Source organism: Somniosus microcephalus, chromosome 21, assembly GCF_052327205.1.
Source record: "Somniosus microcephalus isolate GS21.2 chromosome 21, FLI_Smic_1.0, whole genome shotgun sequence".
In the NCBI taxonomy this organism is placed as follows: Eukaryota; Metazoa; Chordata; class Chondrichthyes; order Squaliformes; family Somniosidae; genus Somniosus; species Somniosus microcephalus.
In genome coordinates, this window is record NC_141007.1 from 6,939,676 (window position 1) to 6,963,567 (window position 23,892).

At 49.1% G+C, this 23,892-nt stretch overlaps 1 protein-coding gene across 1 annotated transcript; it reads right to left on the bottom strand.

The window, feature by feature from the left end:
- Positions 1-6,742: 6,742 nt before the first annotated feature.
- tmem35a (transmembrane protein 35A) lies at positions 6,743-23,574 on the bottom strand. The gene is made up of 2 exons (XM_085963225.1): positions 23,382-23,574; positions 6,743-7,947 (listed from the first exon to the last, which is right to left on the bottom strand). Exons 1-2 carry the CDS (start codon positions 23,502-23,504, stop codon positions 7,567-7,569), a joined length of 504 nt encoding a protein of 167 aa, XP_085819351.1. The 5' UTR covers positions 23,505-23,574; the 3' UTR covers positions 6,743-7,566.
- Positions 23,575-23,892: the final 318 nt, after the last annotated feature.

The window sequence follows — 23,892 nt, forward strand, 5'->3', positions numbered from 1 at the left end:
ATTATACTGCATCTGCCATGCAGCTGCCCAATCACCCAACCTGTCCAAATCATACTGGAGTTTCTCGGCATCCTCCTCACAGCACACACGCCCACCCAGCTTTGTATCATCTGAAAACTTGGAGATATTACATCTAGTTCCCTCGTCTCGATCATTAATATATATTGTGAATAGCTGGGGTCCTAGCACCGATCCCTGCGGTACCCCACTAGTCACTGCCTGCCACTCTGAAAAAGGCCCATTTATTCCAACTCTTTGTTTCCTGTCTGCCAACCAGTTCTCTATCCAAGTCAATACCTTACCCCCAATCCCATGTGCTTTAACTTTGCACGGCCATCTCTTATGCGGGACCTTATCGAAAGCCTTCTGAAAGTCCAAATACACCACATCCACTGGTTCTCCCATATCTATTCTACCAGTTACATCCTCAAAAAATTCCAGTAGATTAGTCAAACATGATTTACCTTTTGTAAATCCATGTTGACTTTGTCCGATCCTGTCACTGTTTTCCAAGTGCTCTGCTATTACATCTTTTATAATGGACTCTAGCATTTTCCCCACTACCGATGTCAGGCTTACCGGTCTGTAATTCCCCGCTTTCTCTCTACCACCCTTTTTAAACAGTGGGGTAACATTAGCTACCCGCCAATCCACGGGAACTATTCCAGAGTCTATAGAATTTTGGAAGATGACCCGCAATGCATCTACTATTTCTAGGGCAACTTCCTTAAGTACCCTAGGATATAGATTATCAGGCCCTGGGGATTTCAATCCCGTCAATTTCCCTAACACCATTTCCCTACAAATACTGATTTCATTCAATTCCTCCCTTTCATTAGACCCTATGTTCCCCAAAATCTCTGGAAGGTTATTCGTGTCCTCCTTTGTGAAGACAGAACCAAAGTATGTATTTAATTGGTCGGCCATTTCTTTGTTCCCCATTATAAATTCCCCTGATTCTGACTGCAAGGGACCTACGCTTGACTTCACCAATCTTTTTCTCTTCACATATCTATAGAAGCTTTTACAGTCATTTTTTATGTTCCCTGCAAGCTTACTCTCATATTCTATTTTCCCCCTCTTAGTTAATCCCTTTGTCCTCCTTTGCTGAATCCTAAACTGCTCCCAATCCTTAGTTTTGCTGATTTTTCTGGCCAATTTATATGTCCTCTCCTTGGATCTTATGCTATCCCTAATTTCCCTTGTTAGCCACAGTTGAGTCACCTTTTTTGTTTTATTTTTATGCCAAACAGGGATGAACAAATTCTGTAGTTCATCCATGCGATCTTTAAATGTTTGCCATTGCCTATCCACCGTCAACCCTTTAAGTAACGTTCCCCAATCCATCCTAGCCAACTCGTGCGTCATACCATCATAGTTTCCTTGATTTAAATTCAGGACCCTAGTCTCTGAGTCAACTACTTCACTCTCCATCTTAATGAAGAATTCTATCGTATTATGATCGCTCCTCCCCAAGGGGCCTCGCACAACAGCATTGCTAATTAATCCTTTCTCATTACATAATACCCAGTCTAAGATGGCCTGATCTCTAGTTGGTTCCTCGACATATTGGTCCAGGAAACCAACCCGTATACACTCTAGGAATTCCTCCTCCACAGTATTGTTACTAATATGGTTAGCCCAATCTATATGTAGTTTAAAGTCACCCATGATAACTGCTGTGCCCTTATTGCATGCATCTCTAATTTCCCGTTTAATGCCATCCCCAACCTCAGATTACTGTCTGGGGGTCTGTATACAACTCCCACTAACGTTTTCTGCCCCATGGTATTTCTCAGCTCTACCCATACAGATTCCACATCATCAGAGCTAATATCCTTCCTTACTATTGTGTTACTCTCCTCTTTAACCAACAATGCTACCCCACCTCCTTTTCCTTTTTGCCTGTCCTTCCTGAATATTTAATACCCCTGGATGTTGAATTCCCAGCCTTGGTCACCCTGGAGCCATGTCTCTGTAATTCCAATTACATCATATCTATTTACATCTATTTGCGCAGCTAATTCATCCACCTTATTACGAATGCTCTTCGCATTAAGACACAAAGCCCTCAGGCTTGTTTTTTTTAACACTCTTAGTCCTTTTAGAATTATTATTTACTGTGGCCCCATTTGATTTACACCCTTGATTTCTCTGCCTTCCACTTTTGCTTTTCTCCTTCCTGTCTTTTGTTTCTATCCTTGCTTCCCTTTCCTCTGTCTCCCTGCACAGGTTCCCAACCCCCTGCCATTTTAGTTTAAACCCTCCCCAACAGCACTAGCAAACACTCCTCCTAGGACATCAGTCCCGGTCCCGCCCAGGTGCAAACCGTCCAATTTGTACTGGTCCCACCTCCCCCAGAACCGGTTCCAATGTCCCAGGAATTTGAATCCCTCCCCCTTGCACCATTTCTCTAGCCACATATTCATCTGAAATCTCCTTCTATTTCTACTCTGACTAGCACATGGCACTGGTAGCAATCCTGAGATTACTACCTTTGAGGTCCTATTTTTTAATTTACCTCCTAATTCTCTATATTCAGCTTTTAGGGCCTAATCCCGTTTTTTACCTATATCGTTGGTACCTATATGCACCACGACAACTGGTTGTTCACCCTCCCCCTCCAGAATGCCCTGCAGCCACCCCGAGACATCCTTGACCCTTGCACCAGGGAGGCAACATACCATCCTGGAGTCTCGTTTGCAGCTGCAGAAATGCCTATCTATTCCCCTTACAATAGAATCCCCTATCACTATAGCTCTCCCACTCTTTTTCCTCCTGTCCTGTGCAACAGAACCACCCACGGTGCCAGGAAGTTGGCTGCTGCTGCCTTCCCCCGATAAGGCATCTCCCTCAACAATATCCAAAGTGGTATATCTGTTTGAGAGGGGGATGACCACAGGGGACCCCTACACTACCTGCCTGTGCCTACTACTCTGCCTGGTGGTCACCCATTCCTTTCCTGCCTGTGCAGTCTTTACCTGCGGTGTGACCAACTCCCTAAACGTGATATCCACGACGTCCTCAGCATCGTAAATGCTCCAGTATGTATCCATTCGCAGCTCCAGCGCCGCAATGCGGTCTGTCAGTAGCTGCAGCTGGATAAATTTCCCGCACACATGGTCGTCAGGGACACAGGAAGAGTCCCTGATTTCCCACATAGCGCAGGAGGAGCATGCCACGGGGCCGAGCTGTCCTGTCATAACTTACCCTTTAATTAATTTAAATTAATTTAAATCAAATCAATACCACTAATTACACTACAATTAAATGATATACCCAAGGGCCCTTGGTTACTAGCACTCCCCGATACACAACAGAGACCTTAGAAACTATAACCACAAAAATTAAGGCCGTGTAAATTTTATAAACTATTAATCTTAACTGTAAAATTATAGAGTAGTATAAATACTCACCTGGCCGTACTCACCCAATCAGCTGCTTCCTCTTGCCCGCGTCACTTTTTGAATCGTGACGTGGCTCCGGAATGCCACCGCCGGTCTGTGAGATGGGTAAGCCTCTGTAAAAAAGCCCGCGAAAGTGAGTTTAAGTACTCACTGTACCGCCGCTCTCTGCTCCTCCCAACACTGGCCTCTGTAAAAAAAAGCCCGCAAAAGTGAGTTTAAATACTTACTGTACCGCCACTCTCTGCTCCTCCCGATACTGGCCTCAATTACAGTTGGTGAATCAGTCGCAACATTAAGAGTTCCAAATATAAAAGCTTACTATTCTTATTATCAGAGATCCTTATTCTCAAATCTTAACTTCGTTACATTTTTTACAGTTCTTAGTTTTTCCAGGATATCCAACAAAATCAAATACCTTTGATACCCAAGACTCAAAGAGTTGAAAACTTACAGAGCCTGCCTCTGAAGCCTGAGAATCGCTTTGCCCCTTTACAGCGAATCTATCTTCCCATTTGAAAGTTCTATATTTATACCCTTTTTGCAGCGGAATGTTCTTTGAAGTTTTCTGCTGATGTAAGCTAATTATCTCTAGTCATTTTTCTGTTGACTCCTGCTATTCTTACAGTCAGTTCAGCTGTAGCATTAAGAATTATGTCTCCTCCTTTAGGTGTTCGAAGCTTATCATAAAAACAATGCGACAGCAGTGGTTCTATTTGATGTCATTTTTATCAAAGTCTCCTGTTTGTATCTTTTGCATTTAGAACACCTCAACTGGTTGTGCCACAGTCTTTGTGTCTCCTAGGTGTTCCAAGTTCAACACAAAAACAATGTGATAGCTGGTGCCTCCCGTGTTTCATTTGATGTTATTTTTACGAAGGCATATGTTTCTTTAATTTTATGTGATTCTTTCCCGAAGTGTTGGTTTAAAACAATTTAACTGGGTGCATCATTGTCTTTTTTCCAATGTTGCAGACTTAGTGGAACCTCCAACCTGCTGCTTCAATAGGGCTATTGTTTCAGTGTCAACAACCTATCTTATCTCATAAGCCTGTATGCCATTTACAGCTTTAGATTGTTAAGGCTTCCAGAATTCCAGACCCAGTATGTTATGTTTTAATAAAGTCAAAATTCTGTTCAAGGATGGTGTATTTTCCTGTATATGGCTATTCCTTCACAACCGTATCCCAGTGAGGGTCAGCACCTTCAGGAGAGGAGGAGGCTCATATCCCAGTGAGAGTCAGCACCTTCAGGAGAGGAGGGGGACTCATACCCCAGTGAGAGTCAGCACCTTCAGGAGAGGAGGGGATCTGTACCCCAGTGAGGGTCAGCACCTTCAGGAGAGGAGGGGATCTGTACCCCAGTGAGGGTCAGCACCTTCAGGAGAGGAGGGGACCCAAACCCAGTGAGAGTCAGCACCTTCAGGAGAGGAGGGGACCCGTACCCCAGTGAGAGTCAGCACCTTCAGGAGAGGAGGGGACCTGTACCCCAGTGAGAGTCAGCACCTTCAGGAGAGGAGGGGACCTGTACCCCAGTGAGATTCAGCACTTTCAGGGGAAGGAGATCCCGTACCCCAGTGAGAGTCAGCACCTTCAGGGGAAGGAGATCCCGTATCCCAGTGAGAGTCAGCACCTTCTGGAGAGGAGGGGACCTGTACCCCAGTGATAGCGAGCACCTTCAGGAGAGGAGCGTCCTGTAACCCAGTGAGAATGAGCACCTTCAGGGGAGGAAGGTCCATTACACCAGCAAGAGTCGACACCTTCAAGAGAGGAGGGTCCTGTACCAGAGTGAGTGTCAGCACCTTCAGTGGAGGAGGGGACGCGTACCATAGTGAAAGTCAGGACCTTCAGGAGGGATGGGGACCTTTACCCCAGTGAGAGACTGCACCTTCAGGGTAAAGGGACACGTACCCCAGTGAGAGGCAGCACCTTCAGTGGAGGAGGGGACCTGTACCCCAGTGAGACAGCACCTTCAGGGGAAGGAAATTCCATATCCCAGTGAGAGTCAGCACCTTCAAGAGAGGAGGGGATCCGTTCCCCAGTGAGAGTCAGCATCTTCAGGAGAGGAGTGTCCTGTACCCCAGTGAGAGCCTGCACCTTCAGGAGAGGAGGGGACCCGTACCCTAGAGAGAGACAGCACCTTCAGGGGAAAGGGACATGTACCCCGGTGAGAGTCAGCACCTTCAGTGGAGGAGAGGACCTGTACCCCAGTGAGAGACAGCACCTTCAGCGGAAGGAGATCCCGTATCCCAGTGAGAGTCAGCACCTTCAGGAGAGAAGGGGACCCGTACCCCAGTGAGAGCCTGCACCTTCAGGAGAGGAGGGGACCCTTTACCACAGTGAGGGTCAGCACCTTCAGGAGAGGAGGGGACCCGTACCCCAATGAGAGTCAGCAACTTCAGGAGAGATGGGGACCCATACCCCAGTGAGAGTCAGCACCTTCAGGAGAGGAGGGGACCCGTATCCCAGTGAGAGTCAGCACCTTCAGGAGAGGAGGGGACCCGTACCCCAGTGAGAGACAGCACCTTATGGAGAGGAGGGGAACTGTACCCCAGTGAGAGTCAGCACCTTCAGGAGAGGAGGGGACCCAAACCCCAGTGAGAGTCAGCACCTTCAGGAGAGGAAGGGACCCGTACCCCAGTGAGAGTCAGCACCTTCAGGAGAGGACAGGACCTGTACCCCAGTGAGAGTCAGCACCTTCAGGAGAGGAGGGGACCCGTACCCCAGTGAGAGTCAGCACCTTCAGGAGAGGAGGGGACCCTTACCCCAGTGAGAGTCAGCAGCTTCAGGAGAGGAGTGCCTTTTTTGTTGAAGGTTAAGCCATAGAGTAGCAGCAAAGAGTGAGACAGGAGAGTGTTTGTTTGTGAAAGTTTCAACATATTTTATTAATTTGCCAGAATCTGTGTTTTTAAACTGAGGAGTAATTAATGAAATATGTGAAAAATATCATTACAACATCAACAGCAGTGTTTGACAGAAGAGTCCATCACAGAACACGGTGTATAACCTGGGTAAACGGGGCTCGCTGTCGCTCGGGTACACATGGCCTGCTCTGCTCACTCTGCCCATCCGCTCCACACACACGTTCCTCTACCCATCCTCGTGTGGTCCACAGCAGCCACAATCCACCGCAGGTCTGATGGTCAACAATTCCTCCCGGTGGTTCTGAGGTCAATAGGAGCCCTTCACTAGTAGTCACTGACACCCACCCCCCCTCACCTCCCACTCTGCCCCTCCCCCTTCCCTCCCTCATTCCCTCTGCCCTTCCCCTCCCCCTCCGCCCCACCCCTCCCCCTATTCCCTCTGCCCCACCCCTACTCCCCCTCCCTCACTGCCCCTCCTCGCTCCCACTACCCCTCCCCTCCCCCCTGGGGGAAGGTAACGGGAATCCTTGACTCTCCCCCTAAGTCTTCTCCTCTCCAGTGTAAGCAATGCCAGGCTCCAGCCAGTGCCTGGATGCCCTTGTGAGTGGCACTGTGCAGAGACCCGGTCCCTCTGACTACGGTGTACTCCTCCCTCCCTCGCGCTGCCACACACTGTGCTGCTGGTTTCAGTGAGTTGAGGTCCCGTCTTGCTGTTTATTCTGGTGATTCCCATTGTCCGGCAATGGCTCCAGTCAGGAAACTTCTCAGCCTAACAGAAGGAGCTATTGGAAAGGGCCGCCTGTCTCTTTAATTGAAAGGGTCACGGATGGGGACAGCGAGGAGCCATTAAACTGTTACATGTGGGAAAGACCCTCACAGAGCACATCTCGAACATCCCTGTTCAAAGAGGGGATTTCACTGATGGGGAGACTCTCTCTTCATGCAGTGAGGCTCTCCCTCCCTCCCTCCCTCTGCGAGATGAATATGCAGCTTCTTTCCCAGTCATGGTTGATGTGTTTATGATCGCTGCAGAACAGGGAGTGGTGCAGACTGGGGAGATGATGACTGGTTTTATTCTGATGAGTATTGATCGGGATTGTGAGGGATTGCTGTCAGTCTTGGGGAAGTATTCCTGCCAGCATGCTGAGATTCCCTGTCAACAGATGTTCATGGACTGTAAGCCGCTCACTTTCAGCAAATTCCAGCTGAATCCAGCTTGTGATACAAAGGTCTGTAACTGATGGGCGAGGGTTGGCGGCTGGGGTTCCCCGAGCTCCAGCCCTGTGTGTATGAGCAGGGTTAGGAGGTTTTCAGCTTTCCTTTGCCTGGTTCAGTCTCAGGCTCCCTATCGCCCCCGGCCTGCCCCTCCCTCGCCGTCTCTTTGTCTTTGTCGTCCGCCTGCCTGATGATCAGCAGCCGGCAGCTCAGCAGGATCCCAAAGACCAGCGCGTGGGCGTAGCGTTTGAGCGGGTCACCCACCAGCTGGTGGAAGAAGAGTACGACCAGCATGACCAGCAGCAGGGTGAAGTTAGCCACGTCCTTGGGCCTCCCGGGGACCAGCGTCATCACAATGCCACAGGCCACCTCCAGCGTCCCGATAAGTTTCCGCAGCAGAATTGATGTGATGCCCATCTTCTTTAACACTGGCAGAGCCTTGGCATATTCCTTATACGCTCGTTTCTGCAATTAAAATGATTCAAAACTGATGGCATTAGTTGCTCAAAAAAGGAGCTTTCATAGATTGATACAGCACAGGAGGCCATTCGGCCCATTGATGCAGCACAGGAGGCCATTCGGCCCATTGATACAGCACAGGAGGCCATTCGGCCCATTGATACAGCACAGCAGGCCATTCGGCCCATTGATACAGCACAGGAGGCCATTCGGCCCATTGATACAGCACAGGAGGCCATTCGGCCCATTGATACAGCACAGGAGGCCATTCGGCCCATTGATACAGCACAGGAGGCCATTCGGCCCATTGATACAGCACAGGAGGCCATTCGGCCCATTGATACAGCACAGGAGGCCATTCGGCCCATTGATACAGCACAGGAGGCCATTCGGCCCATTGATACAGCACAGGAGGCCATTCGGCCCATTGATACAGCACAGGAGGCCATTCGGCCCATTGATACAGCACAGCAGGCCATTCGGCCCATTGATACAGCACAGGAGGCCATTCGGCCCATTGATACAGCACAGGAGGCCATTCGGCCCATTGATACAGCACAGGAGGCCATTCGGCCCATTGATACAGCACAGGAGGCCATTCGGCCCATTGATACAGCACAGGAGGCCATTCGGCCCATTGTGCCTGTGCCGGCTCTTTGCTGGACCAATCCAGTTAGTCCGACTCCCCGGCTCTTTCCCCGTAGCCCTGCAAATCTTTCCTTTTTAATATTTATCCAATTCCCTTTTGAAAGATAGGATTGAATTTGCTTCCACCGCCCTTTCAGTCAGTGCACTCACCGTGTAAAAGAAATTCTCCTCCTCTCCCCCCGGTAATTTTGCTCCAAATCGGCCTAAAAACTGAGTGACCGAGCCACTGATTCGAAGCAGGCTGGGAACAGTCAGTGTGTGTAGACTTAGACTGGGTGGGATATTAAAGGGTATGGTGAGTATCGTTTAATATCCCACCCAGTCCAATCCCACTCTCCCCCTCACTCCCCGTACCATTTAATATCCCACCCAGACTAATCCTAATCTCCTGTTCACTCCCCGTACCATTTAATATCGCACTAAATTTAAACCCACTCGCCCTACCCTTTACTATCCCACCCAGTCTTCTCCCACTCTCCCCCTCACTTCCCACTCCCTTTAATATCCCACCCAGTCGAATCCCACTCACCCCCTCCCTCCCCTACCCTTTAATATCCCACCCAGTCTAATCCCACTCTCCACCTCACTCCCCATACCCTTTAATATCCCACCCAGTCCAATCCCACTCTCCCCCTCACTCCCCATACCCTTTAATATCCCAGCTAGTCTAATCCCACTCTCCCCCTCACTCCCCACACCCTTTAATATCCCACCCAGTCTAATCCCACTCTCCTGTTCAATCCCCGTACCTTTTCATATCCCGCCCAGTCTAAACCCACTCTCCCCTCACTCACCATACACATTAATATCCCACCTGGTCTAATCCCACTCTCCCCCTCACTCCCCCTACCATTTAATATCCCACGCAGTCTAATCCCACTCTCCCCCTCACTCCCCGTACCATTCAATATCCCACCAGGTCTAATCCCACTCACCCCCTCTCCCCGCACCCTTTAATATCCCACCCAGTCTAATCCCAATCTCCACCTCACTCCCCGTACCATTTAATATCCCACCCAGTCTAATCCCACTCTCCCTCTCACTCCCCGTACCCTTCAATATCCCACCCAATCTAATCCCACTCTCCCCTCACTCCCCGTACCATTTAATATCCCACCCAATCTAATCCCTCTCCCCCTCACTCCCCGTACCCTTTAATATCCCACCCTGTCTAATCCCACTCTCCCTCTCACTCCCATTACCATTTAATGGCCCACCCAGTCTAATCCCACTCACCCCCGCACTCCCCGTACACTTTAATATCTCACCCAGTCTAATCCCACTCTTCGCTTCACTCCCAATACCCTTTAATATCCCACCCAGTCTAATCCCACTCTCCACCTCACTCCCCGTACCCTTTAATATCCCACCCAGTCTAATCCCACTCACCCCCTCACTCCCTATACCCTTTATTATCCCACCCAGTCTAATCCCACTCTCCCCCTCACTCCCCATACCCTTTAATATCCCACCCAGTCTAATCCCACTCACCCCCTCACTCCCCGTACCCTTTAATATCCCACCTAGTCTAATACCACACTCGCCTCACTCCTCGAACCCTTCACTATCCCACCCAGTCTAATCCCACTCTCCACCTCACTCCCCGTACCATTTAATATCCCACCCAATCTAATCCCTCTCCCCCTCACTCCCTGTACTTTTTATATCCCACCCAGTCTAATCCCACTCTCCCTCACTCCCCATACCCTTTAATATCCTACCCAGTCCAATCCCACTCTCCCCCTCACTCCCCGTACCCTTTAATATCCCAACCAGTCTAATCCCACTCTCCCCCTCACCCTTTAATATCCCACCCAGTCTAATCCCACTCTCCCCTTCACTCCCTGTACAATTTAATATCCCACCCAGTCTAATCCCACTCTCCCCTCACTCCCATACCCTGCAATATCCCACCCAGTCAAATCCCACTCTCCACCTCACTCCCTGTACAATTTAATCCCACCCAGACTAATCCCACTCTCCCCCTCACTCCCCACACTTCAATATCCCACCCAGTCTAATCCCACTCACCCCTCGCTCCCCGTGCCCTTTAATATCCCACCCAGTCTAATCCCACTCTCCCTCACTCCCCATACCCTTTAATATCCCACCCAGTCTAACCCCACTCTCCCCCTCACTCCCCGTACCCTTTACTATCCCACCTAGTCTAATCCCACCCTCCTGTTCTATCCCCGTACATTTTCATATCCCGCCCAGTCTAAACCCACTCTCCCCTCACTCACCATACACATTAATATCCCACCCAGTCTAATCGCACACAACCCCTCACTCCCTGAACCCTTTAATATCCCACCCAGTCTAATCTACCCCTCCCCCCCGTACCCTTTAATATCCCACCCAGTCTAATCCCAGTCTCCCCCGCACTCCCCATACCCTTTAATATCCCACCCAGTCTAATCGCATTCTCCCCCTCACTCCCCGTACCCTTCAATACCCCACCCAGTCTAATCCCACTCTCCCCCTCACTCCCCATACCATTCAATATCCCACCCAGTCTAATCCCACTCTCCCCCACTCCCCATACCCTTTAATATCCCACCCAGTCTAATCCCACTCTCCCCCTCACTCCCCGTACCCTTTAATATCCCACCCAGTCTAATCCCACTCTCCCCCTCACTCCCCATACCCTTTAATACCCCACCCAGTCTAATCCCACTCTCCCACTCACTCACCATACACATTAACATCCCACCCTGTCGAATCCCACTCTCCCACTCACTCCCCGTACCCTTTACTATCCCACACAGTCTAATCCCACTCTCCCTCTCTCTCCCCGTACCCTTTAATATCCCACCCAGTCCAGTCCCACTCTCCCCCTCACTCCCCATACCCTTTAATATCCCACCTAGTCTAATCCCACTCTCCCCCTCACTCCCCGTGCCCTTTAATATCCCACCCAGTCTAACCCCACTCTCCCCCTCACTCCCCGTACCCTTTACTATCCCACCCAGTCTAATCCCACCCTCCTGTTCAATCCCCGTACCATTTAATATCCCACCCAGTCTAATCCCACTCTCCTGTTCACTCCCGTACCTTTTCATATCCTGCCCAGTCTAAACAAACAGTCCCCTCACTCCTCGAACCCTTCACTATCCCACCCAGTCTAATCCCACTCTCCCCTAACTCCCAAACCCTGAAATATCCCACCCAGTCTAATCCCACTCTCCGCCTCACTCCCCGCACACTTTAATATCCCACCCAGTCTAATCCCACTCTTCGCCTCACTCCCCATACCCTTTAATATCCCACCCAGTCTAATCCCACTCTCCACCTCACTCCCCATACCCTTTAATATCCCACCCAGTCTAATCCCACTCTTCACCTCACTCCCCGTACCATTTAATATCTCACCCAGTCTAATCGCTCTCCCCCTCACTCCCTGTACTTTTTATATCCCACGCAGTCTAATCCCACTCTTCCTCTCTCCCCGTATCCTTTAATATCCCACCCAGTCTAATCCCACTTTCCGCCTCACTCCCCATACCATTTAATATCCCACCCAGTCTAATCCCACTCTCCCCCTCACTCCCCGTACCATTGAATATCCCACCCAGTCTAATCCCACTCTCCCATCATTTCCCACACCCTTTAATATCCCATCCAGTCTAATCCCACTCTCCCCATTCCCTTCAATATCCCACACAAACTAACCCCACTCCCCCCCCGCACTCCCCGTACCCTTCAATATCCCACCTGTTGTGTATGTAACCTGTTCCACCTTAAGAGAGCTTAAGCCTGTTCCACCTTAAGAGATGTTCTACTTTCTCAGGCTGTTGTAGACGTAATACCGGGGGTGAACACACCGGTATATAAGCACTGTGCAGTAATCTTGTATTCAGTATAGTCCCTACCTCCAACCAGTAAAGACCTGTTTTTATTGTTACTCATTAGTCTGTGTTTTAATTAACTAAATAATTCACAGACTTAACACTGGCGACGAGTCAGGTTCTTACCCTGCGGCAGTTATTCCACGGCGGTTGAAGAGAGGTTTCAAACCTCACCACCCCACTGGAAGCGACAGGCATTAGGACCCTGAAGCCTCCATCAGCTTGTGAACCGGAGTAAAGACAGGACTGGGGAAGAGAGAGGTACAGGGCGATAGCGATCGGCAGATAAGGGCCGGGCCGCTTTCAAGTGCGAGGCGCAGCCGGGCCATCGATCGCATCCGCTGATAAGGGCCGCACTCGGGGGCTGAAGGGAGACGGCGTCGGGGGACGGGTGAAGACCGCCAAGCGCGGGAAAACCGCCATTTTGTGGGCGGAGGACGACGGCAAGAGCGGGAAGCCGCCATCTTTGATAACAAGTAAAGAAAATAAAATCTGAGAAATTGCAAATCTACAATGCCTAAACACGGGAATATTAGCACCTTTGATAGTGACCTCGAAGATTGGGCCATATATGTTGAAAGAGTAAAAAATTATTGTAAGGCCAATAAAATTCGTGACCAAGATAAAGCTCTAACATTATTAAATTTAATGGGTGTGAAGACATACGGGCAATTGAAACACCTGTTATCACCAGATGAACCGGCGGATAAGACGTTCGATGAGATTGTTACTGTCCTGAAAGATCATCTAAACCCCACGCCGCTGATGCTAGCGGAACGATTTAAATTTTACGACAGAAGGCAGCTACAGCATGAAAGCAATGCTGAATATTTGCTGGAATTGCGTAAATTAGCGAAATATTGCCAGTTTGGAACGGGACTGACAGAGGCACTTCGAGACAAATTTGTGTGTGGTTTATTTATACAGGATACACAAAAGCGACTGCTCGAGGAGAATGAGCTGACGCTTGAGAAGGCGGTCACTATGGCAGCAGCACACGAAGCCGCAGCGAGAGGCACGGCAGTAATGCAGCTACGGTCACCGGAGCTCAGTGCACACAAATTGGGTGTGAGTTCTGGCAAATGTTATCGTTGTGGAAAGACAACGCATGATCAGAACCAGTGTTGGTTTAAAAACCAAGAATGTAGAACTTGTGGTAGGCTTGGACATATAGCTAGAGTATGCAGGTCAGCGAAGAAGACCAGCAACAAGAAGTCACCGCAAGGGAAATACGCAAAGGTACACAAGGTGGCCGAACAGGAGTCCGATTCAGACGCAAGCAGTATTGAACTGGCTAGCTTAAGGGTACTCAACGTTGGTAAGGGTGCAGACCTCCAGACAATTTGGGTTACTCTTCAGATAGAAGGAGTCCAAGTAAAAATGGAATTGGACACTGGATCGTCATTGTCGGTCATGAATAAGAAAGATTACAGAAGGTTATTCCAACATATTCCCCTACAGGATACGGAGATTATATTGACAACCTACACGGGGCAGAGAGTGTACCCCATCGGGACAATAAAGGTTGCAGTGGCCAACAAGGGCGAAGGAAGTCAAATAATGGACTTATATGTGCTACCGGAGGGAGGTCCACCACTACTAGGCCGGGAGTGGTTTAGAAACATAAATATGGACTGGCATTCGCTAAAAGCCATAAAGAGTGAGAACTCGGTGCAGATAATCAGCCCAGACTCTAGAACTGATGATGGTAAGACCAACCCATGTGCAAAAGACAAAGTTTCAGCACAGAATTCCACTGAGCAACAACAACATAGTTTAACAGAGAATTCTGAGTCTGTCAAGTCTACTGATATGCACATTTTTGAGGGACACTGGGCTCGAACTCAACTCCATTTCAAACTACAACAGCAATTAGAACAAATGATTCGCCGTTTTGAGCAAGAGATGAATGAAATAAAAAAGTTCTTTGTTACAGAGTGGGAGAATCTGGAAAGTCAACAGAAGCAACTGATGGAGAAAATGGAGCAGGAGCACACCAACCATCTGCGCGAGGAGGCCGAACGAATCAAAGCTGATTCAGGTTCTGAAGGTGCGTGCCATAATCTGGTGTCAGAAGAGTTAACGGTCAGCCAACTCCTTCATATGCTGAGGGACAAGACTCTGAAATGGGAAAAACTTGAACACGAGCTGCGATCTTCAAAGGAAAAGGGTTCGGAGCTCTCAAAAGTCATTGAGATGGCTGATGTGACGACACAGACTGAAACGACTGCAACAGAGCAGCCATTGGATGCCAAAAGTACGCTGACTCACGTCAATGTAGAACAACAGACCGCTGAAACAGCTGCTCCGGTAGAGGGATTGCATAGTCCGATCAATCAATCTCCAAAGGAAGTTGAAGTATTAAAATCACAAATGAGGTCACTAGTAAACGACTTGCTGAAAGCCCAGAAAAAGCTGGATGCAGAGGTACACATGAAGAAGTCTCTTCAGGAAAGATGTCTGGATTTGGAACAAGAGCTTGCTAACGTCCAGCTGGGTATGGAGGAAATAGACGACCCTCTCACTGGTATAGCTCAGGACGACACCGAATATTACCATGACCTGGTGGACGACACCGAATATTACGATGTCCTGTCCTGCCCAGCTTGTAACTTCGACTCCCAAAGTGCAGAAATCATGGAGGAGCACCAAAAGTCTACGGAACATCGGGAGAAGCTGGCTCTACGACGGAAACAGGAGGAAGAGAAGGAGGAACTGCGCATGCAGCTGGCAGCTGTGGCAGCTGACAATGGAGCCCAGAGAGTCTCCAAGAAGCAGAAAAGGAAAAGTAAAAACAGAAGATGACCCATCTGAACCATTATCACCTCTACCAGATCACACACGTGGTCCCTCCGAACGGAGCCAAATCAGTTCGGAAGTTCAAGCTGTTAAATCCATGAAAGGACTATTGAATGAGTAACGTGAACCGACTACACCACAGAGATTGAATCTGTGAACTGTTTTCCGCAGAGACTGAATCTGTGATATGTTACGTTAAACATGAAGTTATATATGTATATATGTTATTACGTTATGTTAAATGGGGGGGATGACTATAAAGCTAAGAAGGGAGGAGTGTTGTGTATGTAACCTGTTCCACCTTAAGAGAGCTTAAGCCTGTTCCACCTTAAGAGATGTACTACTTTCTCAGGCTGTTGTAGACGTAATACCGGGGGTGAACACACCGGTATATAAGCACTGTGCAGTAATCTTGTATTCAGTATAGTCCCTACCTCCAACCAGTAAAGACCTGTTTTTATTGTTACTCATTAGTCTGTGTTTTAATTAACTAAATAATTCACAGACTTAACACCACCCAGTCTAATCCCACTCTCCCCCTCACTCCCCGTAACTTTTAAAATCCCACCCAGTCTTATCCCACTGATTCCCGTACACTTTAATATCCCACCCAGTCTAATCCCACTCTCCCCCTCACTCCCCATTCCCTTCAATATCCCACCCAAACTAATCCCACTCTCCTGCTCACTCCCCGTAACTTTTAATATCCCACCCAGTCTAATCCCACTCTCCCCCTCACTCCCCACACACTTTAATATCCCACCCAGTCTAATTCCACTCTCCCCCTCACTCCCCGCACCCATTAATTTCCCACCCAGTCTAATCCCACTCTCCCCCTCACTCCCCGTACCCTTTAATTTCCCACCCAGTCTAATCCCATTCTCCCTCTCACTCCCCGTACCCTTCAATATCCCAGCTAGTCTAATCCCACTCTCCCCCTCACTCCCCGTACCCTTCAATATCCCACCCAGTCATACCCCACTCCCCAGACATTAAATATTCCACCCAGTCTAATCCCACTCTCTCCCTCACTCCCTGTAACTTTTAATATCCCACCCAGTCTAATCCCACTCTCCCCTCACTCCCCACACCCTTCAATATCCCACCCAGACTAATGCCACTCTCCCCTCACTCCCCGGACCATTTAATATCCCACCCAGTCTAATCCCACTCTCCTGTTCACTTCCCGTACCTTTTAATATCCCACCCAGTGTAATCCCATTCTTCCCCTCACTCCCCGTACCCTTTAATTTCCCACCCAGTCTAATCCCACTCACCCCTCACTCCTCGTACCCTTTAATTTCCCACCCAGTCTGATCCCACTCTCCGCCTCACTCCCCCACCCTTCAATATCCCACCCAGTCTAATCGCACTCTCCCCCTCACTCCCAGTACCCTTTAATTTCACACCCAGTCCAATCCGACATTCCCCCTCACTCCCCGGAACCTTTAATATCCCACCCAGTCTAATCCCTCTCTCCCCCTCACTCCCCGTACCTTTTAATTTCCCACCCAGTCTAATCCCACTCTGCCCCTCACATAGAAACATAGAAGATAGGAGCAGGAGTAGGCCATTCGGTCCCTCGAGCCTGCTCCGCCATTCGGTCCCTCGAGGCTGCTCTGCCATTCGGTCCCTCGAGCCTGCTCCGCCATTCGGTCCCTCGAGGCTGCTCTGCCTTTCAATGAGATCATGGCTGATCATCCAAATTCAGTACCCTGTCCCTGCCTTCTCTCCATATCCCTTGATCCCTTTAGCCTTAAGAAATATATCCAACTCCTTCTTGAATATATTTAATGAATTGGCCTCTACTGCCTTCTTTGGCAGAGAATTCCACAGGTTCACCACTCTCTGGGTGAAGAAATTCCTCCCCATCTCTGTCCTAAATGGCTTACCCCTTATCCTCAGACTGTGACCCCTGGTTCTGGACTCCCCGGCCATCGGGAACATCCTTCCAGCATCTAGTCTGTCTAGTCCTGTTAGAATTTTATAAGTTTCGATGAGATCCCCTCTCATTCTTCTAAACTCCAGCGAGTACAAGCCCAATCGTCCCAATCTCTCCTCATACGTCATTCCTGCCATCCCAGGTATCAGCCTGGTGAATCTTCGCTGCACTCCCTCCATGGCAAGAACATCCTTCCTCAGATAAGGCGACCAAAACTGCACACAATACTCCAGATGTGGTCTCACCAAGGCCCTGTACAACTGCAGCAAGACATCCTTGTTCCTGTACTCAAACCCTCTCGCTACGAAGGCCAACATACCATTTACCTTCTTAACCGCCTGCTGCACCTGCATGCTTACCTTCAGCGACTGGTGTACAAGGACGCCCAGGTCTCGTTGCACTTCCCCTTCTCCCAATCTATTGCCATTCAGATAATAATCTGCCTTCCTGTTTTTGACACCAAAGTGGATAACCTCGCATTTATCCACGTTATATTGCATCTGCCATGCTTCTGCCCAATCACCCAACCTGTCCAAATCATACTGAAGTTTCTCGGCATCCTCCTCACAGCACACACACCCACCCAGCTTTGTGTTGTCTGCAAACTTGGAGATATTACATCTAGTTCCCTCATCCAGATCATTAATATATATTGTGAATAGCTGGGGCCCAAGGACCGATCTCTGCGGTACCCCACTAGTCACTGCCTGCCACTCGGAAAAAGAGCCGTTTATTCCAACTCTTTGCTTTCTGTCTGCCAACCAGTTCTCTATCCAAGTCAATACCTTGCCCCCAATCCCATGTGCCTTAATTTTACACGCTAATCTCTTATGCGGGACCTTATCGAAAGCCTTTTGAAAATCCAAATACACCACATCCACTGGTTCTCCCTTATCTATTTTACCAGTTACATCCTCAAAAAATTCCAGTAGATTAGTCAAGCACGATTTACCTTTTGTAAATCCATGTTGACTTTGTCCGATCCGGTCACTTTTTTCCAAGTGCTCTGCTATTACATCCTTTATAATGGACTCTAGCATTTTCCCCACTACCGATGTCAGGCTTACCGGTCTGTAATTCCCCGTTTTCTCTCTACCACCCTTTTTGAATAGTGGGGTAACATTAGCTTCCCGCCAATGCATGGGTACTGTTCCAGAGTCTATCGAATTTTGGAAGATGACCCGCAATGCATCTACTATTTCTAGGGCCACTTCCTTAAGTACCCTAGGATGTAGATTATCAGGCCCTGGGGATTTATCGGCCCTCAATCCCATCAATTTCCTGAACATCATTTCCCTACAAATACTGATTTCTATCAGTTCCTCCCGGTCAATAGATCCTATGTTCCCCGACATCTTTGGGAAGTTATTTGTGTCCTCCTTTGTGAAGACAGAACCAAAGTTTGTATTTAATTGGTCTGCCATTTCTTTGTTCCCCATTATAAATTTCCCTGATTCTGACTGCAAGGGACCTACGCTTGACTTCACCAATCTTTTTCTCTCCCCGTACCCTTTAATTTCCCACCCAGTCCAATCCCACTCTCCCCCACACTCCCCATACCAATTAATATCCCACCCAGTCTAATCCCACTCTCCCCCTCACTCCCCCTACCCTTCAATATCCCACCACGTCTAATCCCACTCTCCCTCTCTCTTCCGGTACCCTTTAATATCCCACCCAGTCTAATCTCACTCTCCCCCTCTCTTCTGGTACCCTTTAATTCCCCACCCAGTCTAACACCACACTCTCCCTCACTCCCCATACCCTTTAATATCCCACCCAGTCTAATCCCAATCTCCTGTTCACTCTCCGTACCCTTTAATATCCCACCCAGTCTAATTTCACTCACCCCCTCACTCCCCGTACCCTTCAATATCCCACCCAAACTAATCCCACAATCGTGCTCACTCCCCGTACCCTTTAATATCCCACCCAGTCTATTCGCACTCTCCCCCTCACTTCCCTTACCCTTTAATATGCTGACCAGTCTAATCCCACTCTCCCCATCACTCCCCATTCCATTCAATATCCCACACAAACCAATCCCACTCACCCCCTCACTCCCCATACCCTTTAATATCCCACCTAGTCTAATCCCACTCTCCCCCTCATTCCCCATACCCTTTAATATCCCACCTAGTCTAATCCCACTCTCCCCCTCATTCCCCATACCCTTCAATATCCCACCCAGTCTAATCCAACTCTCCCCCTCACTCCTCGTAACTTTTAATATCCCACCCAGTCTAATCCCACTCTTCCCCTCACTCCCCGTACCCTTTAATATCCCTCCCAGTCTAATCCCAATCTCCTGTTCACTCCCCATACCCTTTAATATACCACCCAGTCTAATCTCACTCACCCCCTCACTCCCCGTACCCTTTAATATCCCACCCAGTCTAATCCCACTCTCCCGCTCACTCCCCGTACCCTTCAATATCCCACCCAGTCTAATCCCACTCTCCCCCTCACTCCCCGTACCCTTTAATATCCCACCCAGTCTAATCCCACTCTCCCCTCACTCCCCGTACCCTTTAATATCCCACCCAGTCTAATCCCACTCTCCCGCTCACCCCCCGTACCCTTCAATATCCCACCCAGTCTAATCCCACTCTCCCCCTCACTCCCCGTACCCTTTAATATCCCACCCAGTCTAATCCCACTCTCCCCCTCACGCCCCACACCCTTTAATATCCCACCCAGTCTAATCCCACTCTCCCGCTCACTCCCCGTACCCTTTAATATCCCACCCAGTCTAATCCCACTCTCCCCCTCACGCCCCACACCCTTTAATATCCCACCCAGTCTAATCCCACTCTCCCCCTCACTCCCCGTACCCTTTAATATCCCACCCAGTCTAATCCCACTCTCCCCCCCTCACTCCCCACACCCTTTAATATCCCATCCAAACTAATCCCAAAATCCTGCTCACTCCCCGTACCCTTTAATATCCCACCCAGTCTAATCCCATTCTTCCCCTCACTCCCCATACCCTTTAATATCCCACCCAGTCTAATCTCACTCACCCCCTCACTCCCCATACCCTTTAATATCCCATCCAGTCTAATCCCACTCTCCCCCTCACTCCCGCACCCTTTAATATCCCACCCAGTCTAATCCCACTCTCTCCCTCACTCCCCGAACCCTTTAATATCCCACCCAGCCTAAACCCACAATCCTGCTCACACCCCATACCCTTTAATATTCCACCTGGTCTAATCCCACTCTCCCCCTCAATCCCGAACCCTTTATTATCCCACCCAGTCTAATCCCACTCTCCCCCTCACTCCCCGTACCCTTTATTATCCCACCCAGTCTAATCCCACTCTCCCCCTCACTCCCCGTACCCATTAATATCCCACCCAGTCTAATCCCACTCTCCCCCTCACGCTTTAATATCCCACCCAGTCTAATCCCACTCTCCACCTCCCTCCCCATACCCTTTAATATCCCACCCAGTCTAATCCCAATCTCCTGTTCACTCTCCATACCCTTTAATATCCCACCCAGTCTAATTTCACTCACCCCCTCACTCCCCGTACCCTTCAATATCCCACCCAAACTAATCCCATAATCGTGCTCACTCCCCGTACCCTTTAATATCCCACCTGGTCTAATCCAACTCTCTCCCTCACTCCCCGTAACTTTTAATATCCCACCCAGTCTAATCCCTCTCTCCCCCTCACTCCCCATACCCTTTAATATCCCTCCCAGTCTAATCCCAATCTCCTGTTCACTCCCCATACCCTTTAATATCCCAGCCAGTGTAATCCCACTCTCCACCTCACTCCCCGTACCCTTTAATATCCCACCCAGTCTAATCCCTCTCTCCCCCTCACTCCCCGTACCCTTCAATATCCCACCCAAACTAATCCCTCTCTCCCCCTCACTCCCCGTATCCATTAATATCCCACCCAGTCTAATCCCAATCACCTGTTCACTCCCCGTACCCTTTAATATCCCACCCAGTGTAATCTCACTCTCCCCCTCACTCCCCGTACCCTTTAATATCCCACCCAAACTAATCCCACAATCCTGCTCACACCCCGTACCATTTAATATTCCACCCAGTCTAATCCCAATCACCTGTTCACTCCCTGTACCCTTTAATATCCCACCCAGTGTAATCCCATTCTTCCCCTCACTCCCCATACCCTTTAATATCCCACCCAGTCTAATCTCACTCTCCCCCTCACTCCCCATACCCTTTAATTCCCCACCCAGTCTAATCCCACTCTCCCCCTCTCTTCCGGTACCATTTGATATCCCACCCAGTCTAATCCCACTCTCCCCCTCTCTTCCGGTACCCTTTAATTCCCCACCCAGTCTAACACCACTCTCCCCCCTCACTCCCATACCCATTAATATCCCACCCAATCTAATCCCACAATCCTGCTCACTCCCCATACCCTTTAATATCCCACCCAGTCTAATCCCACCCTCACCCTTATCCCCCATACCCTTCAATATCCCAGCCAGTCTAATCCCACTCTCCCCGCAACCTTCAATACCCCACCCAGTCGAATCCCACTCTCCCCCTCTCTTCCGGTACCCTTTAATATCCCACCAGTCTAATCCCATTCTCACCCTCACTCCCTGTACCCTTTAGTATCCCACCCAGTCTAATCCCACTCTTCCCTCACTCCCCCGTACCCTTCAATATCCTACCCAATCTAATCCCACAATCCTGTTCACGCCGCATATCCTTTAACATCCCACCCAGTCTAATCCCATTCTCACCCTCACTCTCCGAACCCTTTAATTTCCCACCCAGACTAATCCGAATCTCCCCCTCACTACCCGTACCCTTTAATATTCCACCCAGTCTAATCCCACTTTCCTGCTCACCCCCCATACCCTTTAATATCCCACCCAGTCTAATCCCACTCTCCATACCAATTAATATCCCACCCAGTCTAATCCCATTCTCACCCTCACTCCCCGTACCCTTTAATATCTCAGTTTGTATATTTCTGAGTGTGTGTATTTCTGTGAGTGTATTTCTGTGAGTGTATTTCTGAGTGTGTGTATTTCTGAGTGTGTCTATTTCTGAGTGTGTCTATTTCTGTGGGTGTATTCCTGAGTGTATTTCTGTGAGTGTATTTCTGTGAGTGAGTGTATTTCTGTGAGTGTGTATTTCTGTGAGTGTATTTCTGAGTGAGTGTATTTCTGTGAGTGTATTTCTGTGAGTGAGTGTATTTCTGTGAGTGTGTGTATTTCTGAGTGAGTGTATTTCTGAGTGTATTTCTGAGTGTGTGTATTTCTGTGAGTGAGTGTATTTCTGTGTGTGTATTTCTGTGAGTGAGTGTATTTCTGTGAGTGTGTGTATTTCTGTGAGTGTATTTCTGTGAGTGTGTGTATTTCTGAGTGTGTGTATTTCTGTGAGTGTGTGTATTTCTGAGTGTGTGTATTTCTGTGAGTGTGTGTATTTCTGAGTGTGTGTATTTCTGTGAGTGTGTGTATTTCTGAGTGTGTGTATTTCTGTGAGTGTGTGTATTTCTGAGTGTGTGTATTTCTGAGTGTGTGTATTTCTGTGAGTGTGTATTTCTGAGTGTGTATTTCTGTGAGTGTGTATTTCTGTGAGTGTGTGTATTTCTGAGTGTGTGTATTTCTGTGAGTGTGTATTTCTGTGAGTGTGTGTATTTCTGAGTGTGTGTATTTCTGAGTGTGTGTATTTCTGTGAGTGTGTATTTCTGTGAGTGAGTGTATTTCTGAGTGTGTGTATTTCTGAGTGTGTGTATTTCTGTGAGTGTGTGTATTTCTGAGTGTGTGTATTTCTGAGTGTGTGTATTTCTGTGAGTGTGTGTTTCTGAGTGAGTGTATTTCTGAGTGTGTGTATTTCTGTGTGTGTTTCTGAGTGAGTGTATTTCTGTGAGTGAGTGTATTTCCGAGTGTGTGTATTTCTGAGTGTGTGTGTATTTCTGAGTGTGTATTTCTGTGAGTGAGTGTATTTCTGAGTGTGTATTTCTGTGAGTGTGAGTTCCCAGTCTATCTGAAATGATCAGTCCCTTGAGTAAAATAACCACATTTATTGCGAGGCACGGGGAGTGGCATTGTCCTGTTTCTAATCTCCTGTCCCCCTTCTGCTGTGCTCACTCCCAGGATCAGCTGGATTATTGGGGCAGGTTGAGACAGGCCCTGTGATGGAGACTCTTTCTCTTGCGCTGCTCTCAGTCTGTGCGGGACACCTGCTCTCTGCTGCTCACCATCTCGCTGTAAGCGTCTCTGCTCAGGCGTGGCGTCAGTTTGATGGTCCCCATGAAGACAAAGAATAAACCCAAGGTCACGGAGAGGGCCACAATGGTCACTGTCCTGGGCGACACCATCATCGGGAGAGGCTGGCGACACAGCCCGGACCGGGACGGCAGGAAGATGGAGCTCAGCGAACTGCTGGCTAAATCCTCACTGACTGCGGCTGGGTCCTAAAGTCCGCAGCGCATTAAAACATGGAGACACAGATTGTGTCACTGCCCCAATACAGACTCCCCCTGCCCCAATACAGACTCCCCCTGCCCCCCAATACAGACTCCCCCTGCCCCCCAATACAGACTCCCCCTGCCCCCAATACAGACTCCCCCTGCCCCCAATACAGACTCCCCCTGCCCCAATACAGACTCCCCCCCAAAACAGACTCCCCCTGCCCCAATACAGACTCCCCCTGCCCCCCAATACAGACTCCCCCTGCCCCCAATACAGACTCCCCCTGCCCCAAAAACA

Excerpts from the sequence above, each read along its gene's own strand:
- tmem35a (XM_085963225.1), bottom strand. The coding sequence starts at position 23,504 with ATGATGGTGTCGCCCAGGACAGTGACCATTGTGGCCCTCTCCGTGACC. Across the intron at positions 7,948-23,381 it reads GAGACGCTTACAGCGAGATG|AAACGAGCGTATAAGGAATA; the intron begins GTGAGCAGCAGA and ends TTTTAATTGCAG.